Source organism: Enhydra lutris, unplaced genomic scaffold (genome assembly GCF_002288905.1).
Source record: "Enhydra lutris kenyoni isolate GAN:26980312 unplaced genomic scaffold, ASM228890v2 scaffoldscaffold94, whole genome shotgun sequence".
Lineage (NCBI taxonomy): Eukaryota > Metazoa > Chordata > Mammalia > Carnivora > Mustelidae > Enhydra > Enhydra lutris.
The window spans coordinates 4,942,952-4,968,656 of record NW_019154178.1 but is presented as its reverse complement, the minus strand read 5'-3'; the positions used below and the strand labels follow the sequence as shown (position 1 = coordinate 4,968,656).

The window sequence follows — 25,705 nt, the reverse complement described above, 5'->3', positions numbered from 1 at the left end:
TGTTTAAGAAAGGAATGACTGGGTGACCTGTAAGAAAAAGGATTTTTTCCCCACATCATTATTTTTTAAAAAGGTTTATTTTCCATTTATATGAAATGTCCAGATAGGCAAATCAGTAAAGACAAACAGTAGATGGTTGTCTGAGGTTAGAGGGGTTGGAAGGAAATGGGGAGTCACAGCTGTTGGGTATAGTTTTGGGGGAGGTGATACAGTGTTCTAAAATTGGTGGTGGTGATGGTTGCACAGCTTTGAATGTACTAAAAACATTAAATTCCATGTTTTTTAGGGGGTAAATTTTGGGGGATTTGAATTATATTCCAGTAAAGCCTTTAAATAAAGGAATTAGCTAGCTGGCGGGGTGTGCAGTGTTACCACAGGAAGGCACAGGTGGCCAAAGTCTAAAAACCCTGTAGGTCTTGAAGGATTCACAGTTCTGGAGTTCGGTAGAGGACTGTAAGGGAGTCAAGATAGTTTGAAGCTGGAAATGTCATTTAAAACACTGAACTCTGTAAGGAGGAAAAGTTAAAGAATTGTATTTATGATCTAATTTTTGTGTGACACTCAAACTCCATTGTGTCCCTGTATTTTATTTATAGATAATTGAGCAGATGACAGTGAAAGTATTGGGATACGTTCACGTTTCACTTCGATGTTTCGTGTTGTTCACCTGTTCTCATTTCTACACACACCTGTTGGCTCCTCCTAAGTGGTGGCCGCTGTGTTAGGCGCCAGGGGGATAGTGTTGAGCATGGTGGACAAGGACCCCGCCTTCACAGAGCTTGCCTTCTTGTTTGGACGATCATAACTTTCAGATTGTTTGAATTTGTTACAGGAAATGGTACTGCCTTTTGTAATTCACAAATGAAAATTAAAATTTTTTTAAGTAAAAAAGGAATAGTAAGTAGTTGGCTTGGGGTAGATTGTAAAAAAATTTTTAAATATTGGGGTGCCTGGGTGGCTCAGTGGGTTAAAGCCTCTGCCTTCGGCTCAGGTCGTGATTCTGGGGTCCTGGGATTGAGCCCCGCATTGGGTTCTCTGCTCAGCGGGGGGGCTGCTTCCTCCCCTCTCTGCCTGCTTGTGATCTCACTCTCTCTCTGTCAAATGAATAAATAAAAATCTTTAAGAAAATTTTTTTAAATGTTAAAATGCTCTTAAGAAGCCACTGACCTCATAATTTTGTACTTTTTTGGGAGGTTTTCTGGATGGGAGTTTGTGCTTACATTTCTGGTCCTGGTTTAGTGTCTTCCTTAGTTATGTTCATTGATAAGTGGTACTTTAGTAGTTAGCGCAACTTTATATCTGAATGTGATGTTTGTCTGCTTAGTTCATCCTTACTGGGCAATGTAGTATTTTCCATAGTGATGAATTAAAGTCTGTTTGCCCAGTACGGGCTGTGAATGTATGGGCATCATTTGCCACCAAGTTAGCAGTCTAAGAGAAGATGATGCCGTATGTTATATTATTGTTTCCTTTTTTTTTTTTTTAATTTTTTTTTTTTCCAAGATTTTATTTGTTTATTTGACAGGGAGAGAGATCACAAGTAGGCAGAGGCAGGCAGAGAGAGAGGGGGAAGCAGGCTCCCCACTGAGCAGAGAGCCCGATGCGGGGCTTGATCCCAGGACCCTGAGATCATGACCTGAACTGAAGGCAGAGGCTTTAACCCACTGAGTCACCCAGGCGCCCCTTATTGTTTCCTTTTGAGTCATGGTATCTGTCCCGCTTTTTTATCCTGATTTAAGGTAGTAGGTAACACACTAGGGGGTCAGTGTTCACGCTAAGAACACAATTATGAAGTGGAAAGAAGAGTTAAGCCTGGGTAGACCTCTTGTTTCATGTTATTAAATAGGGATGGTTTCTCCCCAAAGAAAGGAAAAACCTATCCATAATTGTCCCTAGCCTTGCCTTTTTTTCCCCTCTCCATATATTTAGCTAACCTATGTTTTCATCTTTGATCTTTTTGCCTCCAACCTTAAACAAGTCTTTTCTTTTTTTTTTTTTTGTTTTGTTTTTTAAGATTTTATTTATTTATTTGACACATAGAGATCACAAGCAGGCAGAGAGGCAGGCAGATAGAGAGGAAGGGAAGCAGGCTCCCCGCTGAGCAGAGATCCTGATGTTGGGCTCGATCAGGACCCTGGGATCATGACCTGAGCTGAGGGCAGAGGCTTAACCCACTGAGCCACCCAGGTGCCCCAACCTTAAACAAGACTTCTATCAGGGTTCTTACTTATTTAGAAATGCCAAAATATAAACCAAATGCACTTGTTGAGAAACCTGAAGCTCTTTGAGGCTCAGGACCCTTGTGTCCTATTGCTTAGTTGCGTTTCTCCTTGCAGGTGTGGAATTACAAGCTTCGGCGCTGTCTCTTCACATTGCTTGGGCATTTGGACTACATTCGCACCACATTTTTCCATCACGTAAGTAGCCATGGTGCCTCTAGTTGTAGAGCATTCTTCGCTTTCTCTGTGGAATCTTCTACTTGCATCTCAAGAACCCATGCTTTGATACCAGAATTATCGGAGTTCTTGGAGTGGCTCTTCTAGAATCTGTGTGGTGTTGACCTTTCTGCTTTGTTGTTGATCTTTTGTTTCCTTCTGCGAAAGGAAACACTTAGGGTTATATCGAATTGAATTGAATTGAATTGGATTCAGTGGGCTGTATAAGGAAGGCATTGATTCTCTATTGGGAAAAGCAGAGATTTGATTTCAGATTTGCTGAGCTAGCGAACAGAAGTTTGCAGATTAATTCCATGTGGAGTGTTTTTAAGTACGTGTGTCTGGAGGGAGATCAAGGTTAGGTGCCGTTTTGATGAGCTAATCAGTTTGAGGCATGAACAATCAAACGTTTCAATCCTAGGATTTTAAGGTGCAGTAGAGGCTGTTCCTTTAGCCAGGCTTTCTACCTTCTTTGATCTGTCAGGTATCCTAGAAGACAGAGTTAAATGTAGATTAGAGACTCCCAGCCTCTTATCCAGTCTCAACCTGTCTGGATCTTTCTATAATTCTGTGCTATTAGATTTAATTTCTACTGCTTCTTGATTAAGTCTCTTGAATTCAATTAGAATATAATGAAATAAGAGTTTCTTGGTTAAGTATAGTTTATTTCTTTTTGTAAAATTAAAAAAATTTAGAATGATTGCAAAAATTATAACAAAAACATGTGAGAATGATTAACCAAAAAGGTGAAAGACCTATAGTCTGAAAACTATAAAACACTGATGAAAGAAATTGGAGATGAACAAAGAAATGGAAAGACATTCTATGCTCATGGTTTGGAAGAACAAATACTGTTAAAATGTCTATACTCACCAAAGCAATCTACAGATTTAATGAAATTCCTGTCAAAATACCAACACCATTTTTCATAGAACTAGAACAAACAGTCCTCGGATTTGTATGGAACCACAGAAGACCCCTGCATAGCCAAAGCAGTCTTCACTTAATCTTAGCCAAAAGACCTAGAAGCGATTAGCCAAAGCAGTCTTGAAAAAGACTGGAGGTATCACAATTTCAGACTTTAAGTTCTATTACAGAGCAATGGTAATTAAAACAGTCTGGTACTGGCATAAAAAGAGACACACAGATCTTTGGAACAGAATAGAGAGGCCAGAAGTAAACCCACAATTATATGGTCAATTAATCTTGGACAAATGAGGAATGAATATACAATGGGACAGATTCTTCAAGAAATGGTGTTGGAAAAACTAGACAGCTACATGCAAAAGAATGAAACTAGACTATTTTTTTCACCATACACAAAAGTAAACTCAAAATGGATTAAAGACCTAAATATGAGACCTGAAACCATAAAAGTCCCAGAGGAGTGTTGGCATGGCTCAGTGGTGAAACAGCTGAATCTTGATCTGAGCTTAGGTCTTGATCTCATGCTGGGCATGGAGCTTACTTTAAAAAAAAAAAAAAAAAATGCTTGAGGAGAGTGTAGGCTGTAATTTCTTTGACATTGGCCCTAGCAGCATTTTTTTTTTTTAAGATTTTATTCATGTATTTGATACAGAAAGATCACAAGTAGGCAGAGAGGCAGGCAGAGAGAGAGGGGAAAGCAGACTCCCTGCTGAGCAGAGCCCCACATGGGGCTCGATCCCAGGACCCTGAAACCATGACCTGAGCCGAAGGCAGAGACTTAACCCACTGAGCCACGTAGGCACCCTGAGCCGTAGCAACATTTTTTAAGATAAGGTCTCCTGAGGCAAGGGAAATAAAAGCAAAAATAAACTTGGGATTACATCAAAATGAACGGCTTTTGTATAGTGAAGGAAACAGTAATCAAAACTAAAAGGCAACCTGTGGAATGGGAGAAGATAATTGGTAAATGACATCCGATAAAGGTTTAGTATCCAAAATGTATAAAGAACTTAAAAAACTTAATACCCAGGTGTCCCTGGGGCTCAGGCAGTTGAGCATCTGATGCTTGATCTCAACTCAAGTCTTGATCTCAGGGGTGTGAGTTCAAGCCCGGTGTTGGGCTCCATGCTGGTGGTGGAGCCTACTTTAAAAACAACAGCAGGGGCGCCTGGGTGGCTCGGTGGGTTAAAGCCTCTGCTTTCAGCTCAGGTCATGATCCCAGGGTCCTGGGATCGAGCCCCACATCGGGCTCTCTGCTCAGCAGGGAGCCTGCTTCCCCCTCTCTCTCTGCCTGCCTCTCTGCCTACTCGTGATCTCTGTCTGTCAAATAAATAAATAAAATCTTAAAAAAAAAAAAAGATTAAAAAAACAAACAAAAAAAAAACAGCAACAACAAACTTAACATCCAAAACCAGATAATCCAATTTAAAAAATGGGCAGAAGACGTGAGCAGACATTTCTCCAAAGATACACAGATGGCCAGCAGACACCTCATAAGATGCTCCACGTCACTCAGCATCAAGGAGATGCAAATCAGAGCTGCAGTGAGCTATCACCTTCCACCTGCCAGAATGGCCAAAATCAACAACACAAGGAACCACAAGCGTTGGCGAGGATGGAGAAAGCGGAACTCTCGTGCACTGTTGGTGGGAATGCACACTGATGCAGCCGCTCTGGAAAAATAATATGGAGGTTCTGCAAAAAAAAAAATAAATAAATAAATAAAACTAGAGCTACCCTACGATCCAGTAGTTACACTACTGGGTACTTACCCCCAAAATACAGAAACACTAATTCAGATGGATACACGTACCCCATGTTTATTGCCACATGAATTACAGTAGCCAAGCTATGGAAGCATCCTAGTGTCCGTTGATAGGTGAGTGGATAAAGAAGGCTGTGGAATGTTCAGTGTTAAACAGGAATAAAATCTTGACATTTACAGGGACATGGATGGAGCTAGAATATAATACTAAGCAGAATAAGTAAGAAAGACAAATATTATATGATCTCCTTGCGATGTGGAATTTAAGAAATAGAACAAATGAGTGAAGGAGAAACAAAGACAGATCAAGAAACAGATTGCTAACTATAGAGAACAAGATGATGGTTACCAGAGGGGAGGCTAGGTGAAAAAGGGGATGGCGATCAAAGAGTGCACTTACCATGAGGAAAAAGAAAATTCTCAGACGGCGCAGGCCTTGCTGTGAGCTCGTGGCTGGTGATGAGGCCTTCCTGCTGACACTTGGTCCTGGAGGACCTGCTTCACTTTATGAGAAATGAAGCCAAGAGTGCTTTCTGTTCGATGCCTGAAACTTCTCTCAATGCACAGAACAAAATGAAGGAAATACATTTTATTAAGGCTGTTCTCTGAGTCCTTTCATCCTAAATTTTTACCTCTAGCACTACTGGGACTTTGAGGAAATCATGTGCAGTGTTAAGACCCTGTGGCGTTTGCTTTTATTTTAAGTCTAGAATGATTGGAGGAGGAGGTGGCCAATGTGAATGGAACACTTGCTGAGTGGCGTGAATGGTTTTAGGTACCTCTTCCATGGTTCTCCACCACGGGGGATTTTGCCCCCTAGAGGACATGGTAGTGTCTGGACACATTTTTGTTGTCATGGCTTAGGGCACAAAGGCTGCCCACATCTGGTGCACGGAATCCGGGTACGCTGCTAGACATCCTTCCATGTACAGAACACTCTTCAAAGACTCATTCGACTCAGAAATGTCAATAATAACCCCATTTTATGGATGGAAAAATCTGGGTTTCAGTGATGTCAGGTAATTAATAGAAATATATGTGATCAATTAAAAAAAAGGAAGACATTTGAGAATGATAACCGCTTGATGAGATGATCTGTGAAGCAGATTGTTTTGTCCTCGGGGTAAGGGATGTGCTGAAGATCTGTCCAGAACAAGTTGCCATCCAGTTGGAAAGTTCAGAAAAAGTTTCTTTTATTTTTTGCCTCAATAAGTAGATGTGTGCCTTGTACTTATTAAGTTCTTTGCTAAGCACTGAACAGTATTACTACTGTGAATAAGAAATACCTTCTTTTCTCAATAAACTTACAGACTCTAAAAGAACTCAATTGTTTTTCCATGTTATTTTGTGCCTTGGTTCCTGAGATGGGAATTTTTTGAGACTGGATGGTGTGACAGAAGTCAGACCATGAAACAGTGTTCTAATCCTAGAGTAAAAGGGAGAAGATCCTTTCATAGGATCTTAATTGACAGGACAAACTGTGTATAAGTAGAAATACATGTAGGCACACACATACACATAAAAGTAAGAACGATATATATTCTTTGCCTCTCATAATCCTTTATGTCTTTGTCTGGCTTCCATTCTGAAATCTCCAGGTGAAGTGCCACTGTGGGAAAAGCTGGTAGAATGGTGGGGAGGAGACAGAAACTGTGGTCCCTTTGCTAGTACAACTGAGATGCCCGGCAATGGGGGTTTCCTCCAAAGAGAGGGATGGCTACAGAGCCCGAAAAAACACATTTGTTTAGTGTTGAAACCCTTGTCTGGATTGTCTTTCAGGAATATCCCTGGATTCTGAGCGCCTCAGATGACCAGACCATCCGAGTGTGGAACTGGCAGTCTAGAACCTGTGTCTGGTAAAGCAGGAGATGGAGCCGAGAGAGAGGCTTCGTTCTGCCTGTGTTTGCATAATGAGCTTCCCTTCAGAGCAATCCTTTCCCTTCCCTGGTGGGCCCTGCCCACTGACTAATTACTCATTGTATTTGTAAGATGCTGTTACAGATGATAAGTATAGAGGCAGTCTTGTTAGTAATGTAACAGTCTGGATTTTCTGATCACTTCTTGCCAGGGAAGGGAGGGCATCACTAGACTTTTAGAACAAAACTTTCAGCTCGTTTTCAGTTCTGTTCCCATGAAACCCGAGTTAAGGTCTAGGCCATCATCCTGCTTTGTGTTCAGGTCTTGAGCTTTCCGTGAAGCTGTAAGGACCATTGAAAATGATGCTATTTAAGAGCGATTATCCCACCAAAATCTAACTGGTAGTTTCCAGTATAAATTACTATGACTCCATTTATTTTGACATAGGAACTTTTTTTTTTTTTTTTTTTAAGTTTTAATTTATTTGACAGAGAGAGAGACAGTTTGAGAGGGAACACAAGCGGGGGGACTAGGAGAGGGAAAGCAGGCCTCCCGCCAAGCAGGGACCTCGATGTGGGACCTGATCCCAGGACACTGGGATCATGACCTGAGCTGAAGGCAGACGCTTAACGACTGAGCCACCCAGGCGCCCCGATATATGAACATTTTTAATAGGAGAGGAGAGCGGGGCAATGTACGTCTCCTGCAATTAGTAACGTTTAAATTCTGAAGCATCGGAGGAAAGAAGGGGACTATTGTTAAAAGAGCTGACGTTGCTTACTGTTACTAGTTCAAAATTGTTAGGGTGACTTGCCTTTGCCTCCAAAAAGAAAACTTGGGACTGTTATCTGTTAAGTACGGACAGTGGTATTTAGTGTGTAGGAGTCTGTTGAGTCCTGCCTCTAATTTGGTATTGTCTTTGTTTTTTCTTCTTGCAGCGTGTTAACAGGACACAACCATTATGTAATGTGTGCTCAGTTTCACCCTTCAGAAGACCTGGTTGTGTCAGCCAGCCTGGACCAGACTGTGCGAGTTTGGGATATTTCTGGTGAGCTGCCCAAGTTCAGGGGACAGCCCCATCATGTCTGGCGCAAAACTGCAATTGCTTTTAAAATAGTGAGGGTAGTTGGCTTAGAACAGGAGAAGTTAGAATATTCTGTTCTCGTGTAATAGCGTCTCTGCTTAGGAGGGTATTAAGTCTGCTTTTGATGGTTCTTCGCGTTAGCGGATTGTTGAGGAAAGTGGCTGCTCTGGAAAGTATATTTAACCTGAAGGGAGTTTTACTTGGTAGGTGGAAGAGTTTGTAGTTAAAATCTAGCTGATGCTGTATAGTGTAATATGTAGAATCTGTATACCTGGGAATATCTGAGAGTCATGCCTTCCAGTGAAGTAAAACAAGAGATAACATCTTCCACCAAAATGAATTTTGGGAATAGATTAATGCAGGGAAACAAGATTCTGGAATCTTGTGGCCTCATTTAAAAATAGAAAAATCACTCCCATTTCTTCTAATGTAGGGAGCCCAGGGGAGGGTGGGATTTTTATGTCCAGGAAACCTTTCAGTGGGCAGACTTCTAGAAGTTAAAATGACCAGAAATTAAAATAGGTTTATAGATTTTGGAGAGTTGGGATAATCCCTCCTTTCACAGTTTATGTATCTTGATTTGGGAGTGAGGATTTAACTGTTTGGCGCTATGTAGAGGAGACGTGAGAAGTTGCTAAGCCAAGAGCATAAACGCGCGGAAAGGACGGCCCCTGTGAGGCGGGCAGGCCAGTCGGCCAGTAGGCTGGCTGGCTGGAAGTGCTTCATGGATGGCTGGAACGTGGAAAAGGAACACCGGCTGCTGTGGTTCCCTGCCCAGTAAAGTCTACTTCTCACCTGCTGAATTGTCTCTCTACTTGTTGCTTTTCAGAATTCCTAGAGATTGGGGTTCTGTGGAAGGTCAGTGGCTAGAGTGCAAAACACTTGTTTCCTTCTATGAAAGGAAGGACTCGGGTCCTTGGCCTGGTTCTTTTTTGTGGCAGAGGTGTCACCCGTCTAAATTGTGTGGCCCAGGTGATAGCTTTTCTCAGCTCACTGGTGACGTGGCGGGCCGGAGCACACAGTGCTTGCCCATTGTACGAGCCACTTAGGAACAGCAAGTCAGAGAGTTGGATTTCTGGGAGCAGTGCTCGGAATGCTGCCGGAGCAGTGGGGTAAGGTCCACGCAGCATGGAAACAGCTGGGGGAGGATGAGGGCAGAGGGAGAGCCGAACCTTTGGGTTCTTTTTTTTTTTTTTTTTTTTTTTTTTAACTTTTCAACTTTCTCATGTGTACGTATTTTGGTGTGGCAGAGATCTGAGGAGCTGGAAGCTAATATAGGTGACACAGACGCTCTTACCCATCCCTCTAGCCCCCTCCCCTTCCCAGGCACTGAAGCATTTTTGACAGAAACTCAGCGTATGTTACGTATTGTCTTGAACTTGGGAATGGCAGTCTGAGTCCTGTGTTATGGCAAACCGTTATGATGACTCTCGTCTTAGAATTTCTAGAACCGTCTGCACTTCTCAGAGGGTCAGGATTAGAGGGCAGCGGCATCAGCAAGAGTGTATGGGAGATAGGCAAGTTGTGCTCTTTTCTACTGGGGCTTTTGCCATTGCAGTTTTTCGTCAGACTGATGAGGCCTTTTGAGGTACACCCAGATGTGACCAGCCTTGCCAAGAGGCGTTAACACAGGCAGCGTGAGCCTGTGCTCTCTCCTCACCGCTCGTGCCGGGGGGCTCCTTATTTACTCTCTCAGTAACCCAGCTGTGGCTTGCCATGGTTTTCCCTGTGCACACATTCAAAGCGCCCTCTCTGTCTCTGGGTGCAGGAGCCTCGGGGCTTGCATCCGGCGCACGCAGTTTCTGCTGCGGAGCCTCCCTTACTGAGAAGAGCGTCTCCCAGCCAGAGCTCTGTGACAGGACCCAGCGCCACTCAGATACTTGGAGTGACTGTTTTCTCACTTCTCATGAGAATGGTCTATAGCTAATGCCATTGTAGATCATAAAGAAGTTAATTTGTTACGCGCTTAAGGGATGCGTTGGCCGATAGGACTTCTGAGAGGGGCCTCTCCGCCCCACTCTGAGAGTGCTGGCCGCGCCCCCACGCTGGCACAGCAGGTGCCGGTGGCCTGGTATGGGGATTGGGCCTGTTCGGGTGATGGATTCTCACTGATAACCTGAAATGCCCAAAGCAAGGAATCCTTGTCTTCACTTTTGTAGGTTGAAGGTCATTTTTGCGTCAGAATTAAGGACCTTAAAACCGAGAAGAGAGAGAGTTTGACCCCAGTTGGGGTTTCTACTTGCTCTTGAATGTGTGCAGGGCATGGGTCACCGTCTAACAGTTGCGATTGCTGTACTTGTTTAGCATATGTGATACTGAGGACCTTGTGCTGACTTGCTCTACTAATGTGAATGCTCTCTTTCCCGTTTCTAAGTGTTTTTCGCTACTTAAAACTCTCTGGACTTCCAGTAACCCCTTAACGAGAGTGAAAGGAGTTGCTTTGGTCTTTAACCAAAAGGAGCTTTGAGTTAGACTTTTACATTTATTCTTTCCTTTTCTTGAGATCAGCACACTCTTTTTAGCCGAGTTATTTTTGCCTGGGTTCGAATAAGTCTGAACGCAGGAAGAGGAATTAGCTTTCAGGTCTTTTAGGGACCAGAGGTAGTAACTCTGAGAGAGGAAAAGTGCGTTCTGAGTCAGAGAATGAATATCCTCACATTTAAAGGACTGCGGAAAATCCTAATTGTTTGGAGTATCTACCTCTTTGAGCTTAACATACAGTAAGAAAACAGATCTTTAAAGAAAAACCTGTATTGTTATCTGTGCTATGAGAATTCAGCCCCTTGGGGCTTACTTAACCTGAATCTTTTCTGTTAGCCTGGCAAAGTATGTTTAAAAGAGAATATGTTTACAATCTAGATAGAGAAGATAGGTTGTTTTTTTAGCTTGATCTTCCAAGTAAACTGACAGTTAAATTATCTTAATGTGCTCACACCTTTGCATGTCAAGCCCATGTAATTCAGGCTTTATCTTTGAAATGACAACTAAAAAAGTATTAATTTGCTGCCAATCCCTGTCTTTATTCTTCTCTTTTTACTACTTCCCCTGGCCCCCACTGGGAAGCGTGCGTCAGCCTGGTCCAGTCTGAGAGTGAACTCCCTTCCCTCTGGATTTGAGTAGCTGCTGTAGAAATTTTCCATCTGTCGTTCAGTCGTAGTGAGTGGCTTTTCAAACGCTCAAATATTTCTTCTCTAAGTATCTTTTTCACTGCCTGTCACTATTCATCTGTCTGGGTTTGCTCTGCCTCCTTTCCTGAATCATGACAGCAAGTGCAGCAGAGGCTTGAGTTCTGTCATATGGCTTTTCCTTTTAATGTGTTTGTTGACGTTTATTGGAGGTGAAGTTCCTCACAGCTGTCTCTGTCTTCCTTGACTCTGTTTCATACACCAGACCCATTAGAAGAAGTTGACAGATCCCATTAAAGAGACAAGCGAAGTAAGTGAGAAGAGACATCCCTTTGATGATGTACTTACGAAGGTTTGGAGAGTGCATTTTTGTTACAGCATCCGTTTTATTTCTCTTACTATTGACTAAGTGCTCATCTTGGACAGGGGACGAGATGATTGACGCCATTGGGCCCTCTTAGCACTTGTCTCCCCAGTGCTGATGTCTACATGCCCCTGGGAGAGAAGAGATTACATTAATATTGTAATTTTAAAACAAAGATAAATGTAATCATTAAACTTAAATGTTTATATTTTCCTACAGAGGCCAACTTTTAGGCTTAAGGTGACTTAAGTTTTATTTTCAGTGATGGCTTTTATTTTCCCCCCAATTGTGGATACTTGTTTTTTTATTTTACAAGCGCTAGTAGTTTGAATTTCCGCTTTCCCCACAAATACTTCAAAAGATAGAATTTTAGTCCCAGTTCTGTTTTCTTATTAAAGTATAATTATACCTGGTTGCCTGTCTCTAAGGTTGTTATCAGGATCAAATTATAGAACATCTGTAATCAAGTGTAAAATGTAAAATTGAGTGTTTTGAAAAATCACAAAGTGCTTTTCAAATGTAAAGTAGTTGTAAAATATGCTAACAAGCATAGCTTCGTTTGTGTACCACAGATAGTCTTTAAAGATAGGTGTAGTTGAGCCCTGAGTTTGGGTCCTGTGTGAATAAGACTGTTCTTATCCTGGTGTCTTTTTTCTGTTGTCTTCAAATTATGGGAAGTTCCAGTGAAACTAGCCTCCAGAAGATTTGTTGGCAAAGTACACATATTCAGATCTGTAACCAGCCTTTTTAAGTAAGAGCTTAAAAGGACTGGCGGTTTTTATTTATTTATTTATTTATTTATAAAATTTATTTTGGTCCTAACTAGATTTTATTAGTCATGATCTAAAGGAAAGAAATTACATTGGTCCGGCCATCTTTTTGTTGCGAGTACGTCATGAAGTTCTGTTGTGCATGAGGACATGACAGTTGAAATTATTTTGGTCCCTGTGCAAGAGTCACATGGAAGAGTACACTTTCTGCATAGTTGTACTTGTATCCTCTCTTCCACCAAACAGCTGTTCGGTGTGTAATAGGCCTTGTTTCCTTAGCTCTCTGGAGCTGTCCCGTGGAGTGGCCGAGCAGCATCCCGCTTGAGAAGCACGGAGCTGTGGCTTCCCCAAATGGCCTTTCTTCCAAGGTTTTTGAGATGATGGAAGAAAAGTTACTGTAGTTGCCATAAAGTTGAAAGTGGAAATGGGAGGTTTACCGCTTCAGGCCACAGTTCAGGAACAAGACTGGGAATGATCTCAGGGAGACAGCGCTTGGGGCGAAGCTTGCTGAGGAAGTTAGCCGGGTCAGGAGTCTGGATCGCCGTCCTCGTCCTTGGGGAGATCCCAGTAGCAGGGCTGTGAAGCTTCAGGGAGGGAAAGAGAGGCTCATCAAAGTACGTCAGCATCTTGAACATTTTTAGAGAGAGGTAGATGGGAGCTCTTGACCGACTTCAGTCTCTCCCGATTTCTTTTTCCTTTCTTTGTCGTTAACGTCAGTCTCTCCCTCCACCTTCCCGTGCCTCTGTTACTGGGCTCTCTTTGGTAACATGATTTTGTGTCTTCCATCCCACTCCTCCTCCCTTCAAAGGTCTAAGGAAAAAAAACTTGTCCCCTGGTGCAGTGGAGTCCGACGTGCGAGGAATAACCGGAGTCGATCTGTTCGGAACGACCGACGCGGTGGTCAAACACGTGCTGGAGGTACTGATCTTCGAGGCTCGTTGGGGCTCTCGTCGGGGGAGCAGGGATAGGACGCCGCTCGCTCATTCCCTCCTGGGGCAGAGATGTGTGTGGTGCCTGTGAAGTGCTGGGCATTGTGTGGAGGCCCTGGAGACAGAAAGTCCGGGAGCTGGGAGAGGTGAAGCCTCTGGTGGCCCCTGAGGGAGAGTCACACCCAGCGGGGAGGGAGGGAGAAAGTGGTGTCGGCTCCCAAAGCAGAGTCCGTTCGCAGGCATCTCGAGAGAGGAGGGAGTGGGGTGGGGGTTGTGATGTGATCAGAGTTAGTAAGGACCAGCCGTGGGTGAGTAATTTGTGTGCGTGGTGAGGAAACAGAAGAGCATTAGAGAAAGATACTAGGTTTTTAAAAATACCTAATTTAATCCTCACAGCTATCCTCCGAGGCAGATATCGGTAACTTCATTTTACAGATGAAAAAAATTGAGACTTAGAGAAATTGGGCAGTTTACCAAAATTCACATGTATCTAGTAAATGGAAGAACTAGGATTTGAACTTGGATCGGATTCTAAAACCCAGGGGATTTACGCCACAGCATTAAGTCTCTGTAAAACACTGCTGATCGGAGACTACCTTATCTGCTGTCCTGTTGCAGTACTGAGTACAGCTAAGTACAAGATGTCTGAAAATGAGCAGTTCTCAAGCTTTGTGGTGTGAGAATCTCTCTATACCCTTGAGACTTACTGAGGACCCCAAAGAGTTCATGTTAACGTGGTTTATATCTTTCAGTTTTTACCATATCTGTAATTAAAAGTAAGAACTTTTTAAAACATAAAGTACATAAGCACACATTCCGTTAGCCATCAAAGCAATGACGTCATGTCATGTAGCCTCTGGAAAACATTATCCTCAGGAGAGAGTGAAAGTGAAAAAGGCAAATAATGTCTTAACGTTATTACAAAAATAGTTTTGGCCTCGTGGGTTTCCTAAGAGTATTGGGACTCACCCGAGAGTTTCCTGACCACATTTCCTCCAGTTATAAAATTGGTTTTTATTCTTGTGAGGCTCATAATTAGTTGGGGAAATAACTTATAAATAACAAAACAAGGCAGTGTATCCCAAATGCAAGTGATGCTGACTTTGGGGGTAGAAGGATTTGGGAATTGCCGTGAGAACTTGGGTATAGTATTGGGTGGATTGGTACTAACTCTCATGTTCGTATTTTAGACTACCGTAATCCCTTGACTCTTCTCTGGAAGAGTAAAAATCAGAGATGTTTTTGATAACCTCCCGGTGGCGCTTTAGTTGGCTTTCAGTGATGGTTACAAAGCCGCTGTAGAAGAACCACTTCTTTTTTTCCACAGGGTCATGATCGTGGAGTAAACTGGGCTGCCTTCCACCCCACCATGCCCCTTATCGTCTCTGGGGCAGACGACCGACAAGTGAAGATCTGGCGCATGAACGGTGAGTAGGCCAGGGACGGTGTCACTGGGTCTAAAGAGCCAGCTGCCGGCCAACAAGGTGAAGGAGCCAGGTCTTCTGGACTTAGTCACCCATTTTCCTACCTTGGGTTCTTAACGCTAACCCTAGGAGCATAGAAATTGTCCCATTCTTTTTTTTCCTGTTTTGAGGTATCCTAATTTTGAGGATGCCTTTTTTTTTTTTTTTTTTTTTTTTTTTGAGATTCTATTTATTTATTTGGCAGAGATAGACACAGCGAGAGAGGGAACACAAGCAGGGCGAGTGGGAGAGGGAGAAGCAGGCTCCCCACGGAGCAGGGAGCCCGATTCGGGGCTCGATCCCAGGATCCTGGGATCATGACCTGAGCCGAAGGCAGATGCTTAACGACTGAGCCACCCAGGCGCCCCATGATTTTGAGGATTCTGAACATAGTTAGGAGTAAACATTCAAAAAATATTGAGTACCTGCTTTGTACTAATCATTGTTCGAGACTCTGGAGATACAGTGGTGACTAAAAGCTATGGAGCCTGCATTTATTCTTCCATGAGAGCTAATGACAAAACAGGGTAAGAAGATGATGGAGAAGAGGTGCCGTCATTGATGGTTGGGTCTGGATGGAAGAAGAAACATATAGAGATTCAGAGGCTTAAATGGAAAAATTGCCCTGTCGGAGAGAAGTTGCTTGTGTAGCATTTTGGAGTAGCTCCTAGCATTTGGTCAAAGATGCCATAATTTTAAGTCCTGAACTTGTAGAGAGTCGTGATGACCTAATTCTCTCTGGTCCTTTAGAGTCAAAGGCATGGGAGGTTGACACCTGCCGCGGTCATTACAACAACGTTTCTTGTGCCGTCTTCCATCCTCGCCAAGAGCTGATCCTCAGCAATTCGGAGGACAAGAGTATCCGAGTCTGGGATATGTCCAAGCGGTACGGGGGATGTGATGACGTGTGACCCAGGCCAGGGGAAAGCCCCTCCTGCCTCTCATTCTTTCTCCTAAAAGGCAGATTAGACTGCCTCTGTGCGTCTCTCCCATCTTCAGCACATGGAGAAGTCTGACCCGATGTTTTCAAGGGGCCTAGAGATCAGCCCGCATTTACAGATCTCCTGTCAAATACAACTTTCACATGTATTCTTTTTTCCTCCAAATTTAAGCATGTTCTTCAGTAGTTAGAGAAAGAAATGTGGAATTGAAGGTAATATACTAGGAAATCGTGATGAATAAGGGGAAGTTGAAATACCAAAATATTAGGGTCAGTGAGGTTTCCTCTTCTCTTGGTAGAATTTATCAAGACTCCTCTTACTTAGTATGTGCAACTTGCTGTCCCTGATTTAATCTTTAACCCGTGTGCTGGCTTACACTCAGTGCTCAGTGCTCTTGTATGTGATAAGCTGAAGATTACTCGGAAATTAATATTTTCCTTTGTGTATCCTTTGCTTTCCTAGGACTGGGGTTCAGACCTTCCGTAGGGACCATGATCGTTTCTGGGTCCTAGCTGCCCACCCCAATCTGAACCTCTTTGCAGCAGGTAAGGGCCATTTCTTCTCTTTTTCTCTTGTTTAAGTTGCACGTCTGTTAAGAGAGTGAATCTCTACCAGCTTTCTCGCCGGTTGGTGCATGGCAGGGTGGTGGGGAGGGCTAGGGTTCTCAGAGCTGTGCAGCTGAAGCTTCTCTCCTTTGCTCCCCCTTACCTTCCTGGAGAACTGTTTGTTCGGGGTTGGTTCTCCACCCAGATCCATTTGACAAGAAAGCCCCTTCCCTTTGATCAGTTAGGAAGCTAATGGTGGATACTCAGGGTTGCCAGTCAGAAGAACTGAGGAGCTGAGAGGCTGAGTTTCCGTCATCCGCGTAGCAGATGCGTGCTGCGCGCCAGGCCGTCGTCTGGGTGCTGCTGTGAGTGCAGTGTCCCCGACCCTGGGGAACCCTTATTTGTAGTGCGGGGCGGAGGGACCGTAAAACAAGTATATAAAACACGTGGAAGATGCTTTGAAGAAAAGCAAAAGGAAGGGGTGTGGGGAGGGAAGTGTGGACACTGCTGCTTTGTGTTGGGTGTGGAGGACAGTGAGGGATGACACACACACTGATGGTGCTGGGAGGGCTGCTGGGCACCTGTGAGTGGCATCAGAGGTTAGGAAGGGCACAGCGAGTAGGGGCTGAGTCGTGGGGGGGAAGAGCAGATCCGGCTGTGCTCTGCCTTGCAGGCCAGGGTTAGAGTCCAGATTTTTTTTTTTTTTAAAGATTTTTATTTATGTATTTTATGTATTTGACAGAGGCAGCAAGAGAGGAAACACAAGCAGGGGGAGTAGGAGAGGGAGAAGCAGGCTTCCCACTGAGCAGGGAGCCCAGTACGGGGCTCGATCCCAGAACCCTGAAATCAGTTGTGCTGAAGGCAGACGCTTAACGACGGAGCCACCCAGGTGCCCCAGAGTCCAGATTTTACTCTGAATGGGCGGGGAGCCGTTGGAAGGTGCCCGTTAGGGAAGTGAATGATCTGGTTTACGTGTAGAGAGCTGACCAGGAGGACAAAGGTCAGAGGTTTCTCTGAGAGGTGGTTGATGCTAGTAGGAAAAAAAGCAAAAGATTTTTAAAAACAACTAAAAAGGCTTTTTGAATTAGCGTCCCCATTCAGCAAAACCTCTTATGTTCTTGCTGTGTGCTAGGGACGGGGGAAGGATGGAAATGATTTTAATTTCTCTCTTCAGGAAGCTGGTGGTGTCGGGAGCCAGTGGACTTAGTTACAGTGCAGGGTGTTAAGTGCTGGGTGTTCAGCGTAGTGGACATACTATGTCCTGTTAGTTTCAGGGGAATATCGGAGTGATTTGGTATCTTTATGTATTCCAAGATAATCCTCAGGATTCAGTCTACTTACTGTCTGTCACCAAACGAAGTTACAGTGTCGTTGACTGTTTTCCTGACGCGATGCATCTGTCCCCAGGACTTACTTATTTTGTAACTGGATATTTATACTCAATTCCCTTTACCTATTTTGATCGCTCTCCACCGCCTCCAGCCTCTGGGAACTACCAGTTTGTTCTCTGTATCTGCGGTCTGTTTCCACTGTGGTGGTGATGGTGGTCATTTTTGTTTGTTTTGTTTGTTGGATTCCGCATACAAGCGAAATCTTAGAGTTTTTGTCATTCTATGTCTGTCTTATTTCACTTAGCATAATTCTTAAGTCCATTTATGTTGTTATGAATGGCACGATTCCATTCTTTGTGGCCTAGTAGTATGCTTGTGTGTGTGTGTAACACGTCTTCTTTCCCCATATATCAGTGCATATGTGTGTTGCTTCCGTATCTTGGCTACTACAGATAATGTTGCAGTGGACGTGGAGGTGCATATCTCTCTTCAAATTGGTGTTTCCATTTTCTTCAGATAGATACCCACTAGTGGAATTGCTGAATCATACGGTATTGGTATTTTTAAGTTTTTGAAGCACTCCATACTGTTTTATAGTGGCTGCAACCAATTTACATTCCCACCAGCAGTGCACAAGGGTTCTCTTTTCTCCACATCCCCACCAGCATGGGCTATCTCTTGTCTTTCTGGTACTAGCTGCCCAGACAGGAATGAGCTGATACCTCATTATGGTTTTGATTTGCATTTCCCTGATGATCAGTGGTGTTGAGCATCTTTTTATGTGTCTGTTGGCCATTGCTGTGTCTTCTAGAAATGTCTATTCAAGTCCTCTGCCCATTTTTTAATTGGTTTGTTTGTGTGTGGTTTTCTTTTTTTATATTGGGTTGTGTTCTTCAGATATTTTGGATATTAACCCCTTATTAGATAATGTGATTTACAAATATTTTCTCCCATTCCATAGGTTGCCCTTTTATCCTTTTCATCTTGTTGATGATTTCCTTTGCTGTGCTGAAGCCTTTTAGTGATGGAATTCCGTGTGTTTATTTTAGCTATAATGGAACGTTGTACGAAGTGTTGGGAGAACACAGAGGAGGGTTTGTCAGATGTGATGGTGTGATACAGAAGATTAGGAAAGGTTTCACAGAAATTTATTTGAATAAAGATTCTAAGAACTGTGACAGCTTAGACAAATAAAGGATGCATTTAGGTATCTTGGCTTTTAGCACGCACATGCAGTCCTTATCCTTGTGTATCTTCTGCTTCCAGCTTGCTTTCTTGCCTACAGCTAATTCTTTCGTCTTCTCCCTGTGCCCCAGGCCATGACGGTGGCATGATTGTGTTTAAACTGGAGCGGGAACGGCCAGCCTATGCCGTTCATGGCAATATGCTACATTACGTCAAGGACCGATTCTTGCGTCAGTTGGATTTCAACAGCTCCAAAGACGTAGCCGTGATGCAGTTGCGGAGGTAAGTCCAACCCGTTCTTCCCCCAGGCCCTCTCTGTCGCTGAAGGTGATGCCCACACCGGACTCTGCTTCCAACAACATTTTGGATCTCAGCGCCTCTCACTGATCGAATCCCTGTTGGGGAGCCTACTCAGCTGAAACCCCAAGAGCGTGGCAGGCAAGGAAGGTGCCAAGAGGAGAGTGGGGGTCTCCCTAAGGAGAACGCTAGTGACCCTGTGCGGAGGAGACCGTAATGGCCACAGTCCGCCAGGTCTCCTGCAAATCACAGTCTCCTGGGGCAGAGCAGCCCAACTTGGTGACAGGCCTTTTTGCCTCTGTTTGGCATTTCTGTAACTTTCCTTTGCTTTCCAGCAAAATGCACACATCTCTAAACTAGAATATATGGCTCTGGAAGCTCTTAACTCTGAAGATAGGATAACCTCTGGGATGTCTGGCAAAAAGAACTGTCCTCTTGGAAAGCCAGCTGCATCAGCGTGCTGAAACATTCATGGTGGCAAACTCTGGCATGAGGGTTTGATAAGCCACCCTCCAGCGTCACTACAGTAAAAAGATGGGTTTATGTGAATGCTCCGAGGGACAGGAGAAATTAGCCAGAGACAGAGCACATCATGTTACTCTGTGTGTCCCCTGCAGTTATGTGTAGGAATGTGTACCCAAGAAGACCCCCGTCCTGCTCACTACAGTGCGTGCTAACCCTGCCTTCCTTCGGATAGCTGGGCTTGTACTAGGGTTTGTCTTTTTTAAAACTGTTTGTCAAAGCTGATTTAGGGATGTCCCCAAGCCTTAAAGGAAGGAAGAGAGTAGATGCAATATTGATTTTTATTCCTGATTATAAAAGTGATGAGTATATGTATACAGACTAGATAAGTAGGAGGCGTGGGAGTAATTCCATTCTTCCGTCCTGATTCCTCTTCCGTATTTTCTCTTTTTTCCATGTATAACTCCAGTGGTTCCAAGTTTCCGGTGTTCAACATGTCATACAATCCAGCAGAAAATGCAGTCCTACTGTGTACGGTACGTAACCCATGGAGTCGTCCTAGGACCTTCTTGTTTTCCATAGGTCTTTTTCTCATGCCCTTAGGGAACCTCCGGTGGCTCCTTAGAAGCTATGTAATGGTCATTTAAGGGAGCTAACATAGTAAACAGGCTCAAACCAGGTCTGCTTCAGTGATCACAAACATGTTAGGGTTTGTGAACTTCTTTTGCATAAGGATGATGATCTCTAAACTGAATGGACCATCGAGATGAATGCCCCAGGTCACTATATCCTGTGTGGAGATTCCTGTGGAGATAGACACACTATATCCTGTGTCTCTGATTCCTCCATGTGGGTAAAAATTGTGGCGCTGACTTGAAGGAGGGTTCCTGTCAGTGGAGTTGCTTTCAGGATCAGCCAGTACCCCCCATGTTTCTTGCCTTATAACTTGGGGGGAAAAGAAGTGACATTCTAGTATTAGTGTCCTTTTCGCCAAGTTAAAAAGAATGAAAACCTGTCTTTGGCCATATGACTTTGAGTGTCTAATCTGGTCCTTGTTCAGTATCTAAGAACGTTTTTTCCCTGACAGTTGTCTTTACTCTCTTTTCTCTGATTTTTTTTTCCTTTTTTCCCTTTGAACAGATGTTAAAGGGGATAAGTGTATGCAGGTAGAGCAGCCAGACTATTGGTTTGGTTCGTTAATTTTTGGAGCAAAGAGCAATCCCTGCTACGTTTCAAATACTACCTGCGTCTTTGGAGATTACAAAATATACAGTGCCATGAATTCTGACTTCTTGGGCAGTGAGCCTGAGAATTTTTAGTGTAGAAACCTTCCCTTGCCCTCTGGCTGGAGGGTGAGGAAGGGATAGCTTCAGACTCTTGTGCGCACAGTGTTCTCTGTCTGAAGAAGCTGCTGCCTTGCGTTCCTCTCACTCGCGATCTGACCTCTCTCTGTCCTCTGCAGAGGGCCAGCAATTTAGAGAACAGTACCTACGACCTGTACACCATCCCCAAGGATGCGGATTCCCAGAATCCTGACGGTAGGTGCTTCTTGTGTCTGCCAGCTTGCGCACAGTGCTCCTCGCCCGCGCCGTCCGCCCCTTCAGGGTTTTCACGTCCCATCCCCAGGCTGTGGCCACATCACTCACGGCTGTTGGCAGGGGCCGCTGACAGTTGCATCAGAGGCGACCATAGTGTGAAATATTCATGTCCCTCCTCCATTTTATTACTCCAGCTAGATATATATATTTTATAATTTGGTTATTAGAAACTCTCCATTTTCTCTTTCGGCACAGCATGTTATCCTAGTTTATTGTCAGCTGATATGATTTTCACCCCAGTAGTTTCATTTATTTAAGAATGTGGTTCCAATCTTGCCGGGTCTCATCCTGCGACTGGGATTTGTGCTCTCCCATCCACATCCAGATCCGATAGGTTTCCTTTTGCATGTCAGAGAGATGAGGCTGCTCCCAGCGCCACACCCCACCAGGGACCCCAGGATCCAGCTGAGACCCTGTCTCCCTCTTCCATCACTCCCACCCCTGTTGAGTCTTCCCTGTTAGAATTTGCGGACCGCCTTCTCGGAAGCTCCTGCCCTCTGCTTCCTCCCCGTGCTCTACAGAGGGCTTGTCCTGGGGTCCCCACCTTACTAGCACGCTTGCATGACCCTTCAGACTCCATCAGCAGACTGCGGGAAACCATTTTGCTAGCCCTGGCCTTGTTATGGGTGCTGCTGTGTTGTTAGTGTTGCTAATACGAATCCCTGTTGTTTTTTTTAAAGTGTGGTCCTAGTGAGAGGAGAGGAAGCCTTTATGTCTTTGGCACCCATAAATCAGTCTTCCCTATAAATGAAACAGTGAAATCATTTTTGACCATATTTTATGACTGTGTCCCTCTCTACTCACCCACTTGTTCTTTTTCCTCATCTGTTTACAATTAATAGCATTTAAAATACCTTAGTTTTGTTTTGTTTTAAAGATTTTATTTATTTAACACAGAGAGAGAGACACACAGGGAGAGAGGGAACACAGGCAGGGGGAGTGGGAGAGGGAGAAGCAGGCTTCCTGCTGAGCAGGGAGCCTGATGCAGGGCTCCATCCCAGAACCCTGGGATCATGACCTGAACCAAAGGCAGATGCTTAACTACTGAGCCACCCAGGCGCTCTGACCTCAGTTTTGTTTTACTACCACTCTTGTTTTCTCCTTTCGAGGGAGAGAATAATCAGTAAAGGAGTACAGTGTAGCCTGGTGACAGGCAGCAGAGAGGAAGAGGAAGAGAAAGCAAAGGCTTGATGAGCGTGGCTCCCCGTCCTGGAGAGTGGGGGTGTTGGCTATGATACGAGTTGCCCGTCACCCACAGGTGCCAGAGAACTACAGAGCAAGGCTGGCCAGCCCGTTCTGTGCACTTTTCTGCTGATACTAATAGATAAAAGTGTTTCAGGGCAGCCTTCTGCCTGTGACCCTGGGAGTGTTTCTGGGAGTGGAGAGCCCATTCAGAATTCTAATCAGCCAATGAAATGTTGGGGAACCGAGGAACATTTAGAACTTTCTTCAGGGTAATAAGAATGATTGACATTTATGGAGCAACAGCTTGGTGCTAACTACTGCTCAGTACAGAACTCCTCTTGGCCTGTCAAGATTTCCTTGGGAGCGCCCTGCCCCACCCTGCTCTACCCCGAGGTCTGCATTTGCATGTTAAAAGCAGCAGAACAGCTGCGTCCTGGGGAGGGGGCTCTGTGGAGACAGGAGGTCCTAGATGCTGCTTGGCCAGCTAGGCCCTGCTCGTTAGTTTGATGGAGTGTGCTGTCTCCCAAGATGGGCAGTCCTCCTGCCAGTGCACGGTGTTGGCTGAAATGCAGCTACTTGGCCTACAGAAAAGAGGCTTGGCAGGGTGTAGGTTGGAGTTTGGAGAGGACTGGTGGGGAAAAGTCACTGACAATAGCCCCAGGTTACGGCTGAATTAGTTAGGAAGCAGCTGAACTGGCAAAGCCAACATGGCCGCCGGCATGACTGGCAGCTCGGTGGCACCTGACTCTGTCACCTGCCAGGGGCTCACCACACGCTCCCGCCCTTTGCTTTTGTTCTCAGCTCCAGAAGGGAAACGATCCTCAGGCCTGACAGCCGTCTGGGTTGCTAGAAATCGGTTTGCTGTCCTAGATCGGATGCATTCGGTGAGTGAAGCGTAAAACGGGAAACTGATTTGGGCGTTGTCGCTGCAGTGGTTTGTGTACTGCGTGAAGAAAGAGCGCATTTCTCTCTGCTCACTGCCTGGGGAATTGGGATCACCAAGCAGATACCCCAGGCCCCTTGGGAAGCAAAGAAACCTGAAAATTGACTTGATTGGATTGATGACCCTGTGGGTCTGAGCTTGAGAACCAGCCTCATGCCACTCTTGGCAATACAGAAGCCAAAAAGCACCAAATTTGAAATAGGCGGACTGCACGAGGAGTACATCCTCCCCCCACCCCCGGCTGGTACGTAGAATGTACGACAGACAAAGCTCAAGAAAATAGGTGACAAAAATTTAAGCCCCAGAAGTTTCCTTTGGTTGAGGGAGGACTTCACACTTGAGTTGGATTTCTCAGGATGTTTAAGTTGGGGAAAAAAAACAAAAGCTTTCAAAGCCCCTGGAGAGGGTCAGGCTTGGAGCGGGCTGTCTGGAGGGGTAGCTGGCTTGGACAGGAACAACCCAGATTTGATTTCTGGGAGCTAAGGAACTCTTGCCCGAGGCACATGGTCAACTGTCCATGAACACCCATTTCTTTTTTTTTTTAAGATTTTATTTATTTATTTGACAGAGAGACAGATCACAAGTAGGCAGAGAGGCAGGCAAAGAGAGGGGGAGGAAGCAGGCTCCCTGCGGAGCAGAGAGCCTGATGCGGGGCTCGATCCCAGGACCCTGGGACCATGACCAGAGCCGAAGGCAGAGGCTTAACCCACTGAGCCTTCCAAGCGCCCCAGCAAACACCCATTTCTTATCACCCCACCTGTGGTCATTATTTCAGCTTCTGATCAAAAATCTGAAGAATGAGATCACCAAAAAGGTACAGGTGCCCAACTGCGATGAGATCTTCTATGCCGGCACAGGCAACCTCCTGCTTCGAGATGCCGAATCCATCACGCTCTTTGACGTTCAGCAGAAGCGGTAACATGTCAGCCGCCCCGAAGTAGACAGGCTTGTAGTGGGTGAGAGTGGACCTCTGCAGTGGGAACTTTTCTCCCAGTGAGTTTGCCTCAGGCGTGGCCACTTTTGTGCTAGAACTCCAAGACTCTTTCTCGCCCCTTTTCCCTCTGGGGTCACTTTCCATCCTCTCCATACTGGCATTTCAAGGAGGGGCTTCCTCACCGGTTTTTGGAGCACTTTCCCGAATGAGGAATGCTTCTGGGACTTAGAAGTGTGGGCATGTGGGGATGAACAGCACAGTTCTTGTGATGAGAGGAACTTACTGTCCACTGGTGAGATCAGACATACACGAATCCCTAATAACACGTGCGAGTGGGGGCAGGGAGTTGAGGGAGGAGAGAGAGTATGCTGTGAGCCAGCATGTTTCAGTTGCTCAGCTACAATACAGAGCGTTTATTTGGTGTTATTTTAAAAACTGGGGCTTCTGATAATTTGGAGATGAGAAGGATGTAGGTCTTAACCTGGGACGAGGGAGTCAGGTCCCCTCATGTTCACCTTTCTCTGTCCTAGGACTCTGGCCTCGGTGAAGATTTCTAAGGTGAAATATGTTATCTGGTCAGCAGACATGTCCCACGTAGCACTACTGGCCAAACATGGTAAGTCTTCATTATATCCGCCCTGATTTAGAGACCAGCCCCTCCCTCCCCACCCCTGCCAGTCTGCTGCACTCACCCTGTCCAGCAGAGCACTCATGCCCTTTGCCTCTTACAGCCATTGTCATCTGTAACCGCAAACTGGAGGCTCTGTGTAACATTCATGAGAACATTCGCGTCAAGAGTGGGGCCTGGGATGAGAGTGGGGTCTTTATCTATACCACAAGCAACCACATCAAATATGCCGTCACCACTGGGTAAGTGAGTTATCTGACACCCAGAGTGGAAGAAGGTAGCTCTTGAAATCACTGTCCTGTCTCAAGGGATGTCACTAAGTCCTCCTTGAACTTTCTTCGTGGGAAATCTTTGTCGGGCACATACGTGCTAGGCCCATCTCAGCATTCTTTTTCGACCCTTTACCAAATCGGGACACATGACTCAAGTAAAGAAACATGCACGGAGTCCGTATAGAGAGGAGAGCAGATTGTCACATCGTGGACATCTGTGTCCCTGCCACCCAGGTCAGGAGCTAGAGCAGTGCTTCAGCTCTGCTCTTGGCCATGGTCACAACCACCTTGACTTCCCACAGAGAGATCACACTATTCGGATTTCTGTGGACATTCCGTCCTAGCTGTGCTTTTGTAATTTTACTGCCCGGTGTATGTCTTAAAATAGTATGTTTTAATTTTGCCTGGTTTTGAACTTCATGTAAATCATACTGAACATACTGTCTCATGTCTTGCTTATTTTGCTCAATATTTTGTTTCTAAGCTGCCTCCATGTTGTAGCTGTAATTTATTTATCTTCATTGGTGTGTAATATGCTGTTATGTGACTATACCATGGTTTTCTAGTTCTACTGTAGAGAGGTATTTGAGTGATTTCTAGGATTTGGTTACTGTGATGAACAGTGTTCTCTTAGACGTTCTTCTATATGTGTTCTCGCGCAAATG

At 44.8% G+C, this 25,705-nt stretch overlaps 1 protein-coding gene across 2 annotated transcripts in view; it reads left to right on the top strand.

Moving 5' to 3' along the window:
- LOC111138808 (coatomer protein complex subunit alpha) overlaps window positions 1-25,705 on the top strand; it is a 45,354-nt gene that overhangs the window by 6,078 nt on the left and 13,571 nt on the right. The window contains exons 4-17 of one of the 2 annotated variants that reach the window (XM_022490711.1): window positions 2,337-2,417; window positions 6,907-6,983; window positions 7,923-8,032; window positions 13,136-13,245; window positions 14,584-14,683; window positions 15,470-15,605; window positions 16,123-16,205; window positions 18,853-19,003; window positions 19,950-20,016; window positions 20,943-21,018; window positions 23,065-23,147; window positions 23,982-24,121; window positions 24,671-24,756; window positions 24,872-25,010. In XM_022490711.1, the coding sequence (XP_022346419.1) occupies window positions 2,337-2,417; window positions 6,907-6,983; window positions 7,923-8,032; window positions 13,136-13,245; window positions 14,584-14,683; window positions 15,470-15,605; window positions 16,123-16,205; window positions 18,853-19,003; window positions 19,950-20,016; window positions 20,943-21,018; window positions 23,065-23,147; window positions 23,982-24,121; window positions 24,671-24,756; window positions 24,872-25,010 (1,439 nt within the window). Of the gene's footprint in view, window positions 1-2,336; window positions 2,418-6,906; window positions 6,984-7,922; window positions 8,033-13,135; window positions 13,246-14,583; window positions 14,684-15,469; window positions 15,606-16,122; window positions 16,206-18,852; window positions 19,004-19,949; window positions 20,017-20,942; window positions 21,019-23,064; window positions 23,148-23,981; window positions 24,122-24,670; window positions 24,757-24,844; window positions 25,011-25,705 lie in introns of both variants that reach the window. The other variant, XM_022490710.1, reaches the window with a different exon arrangement.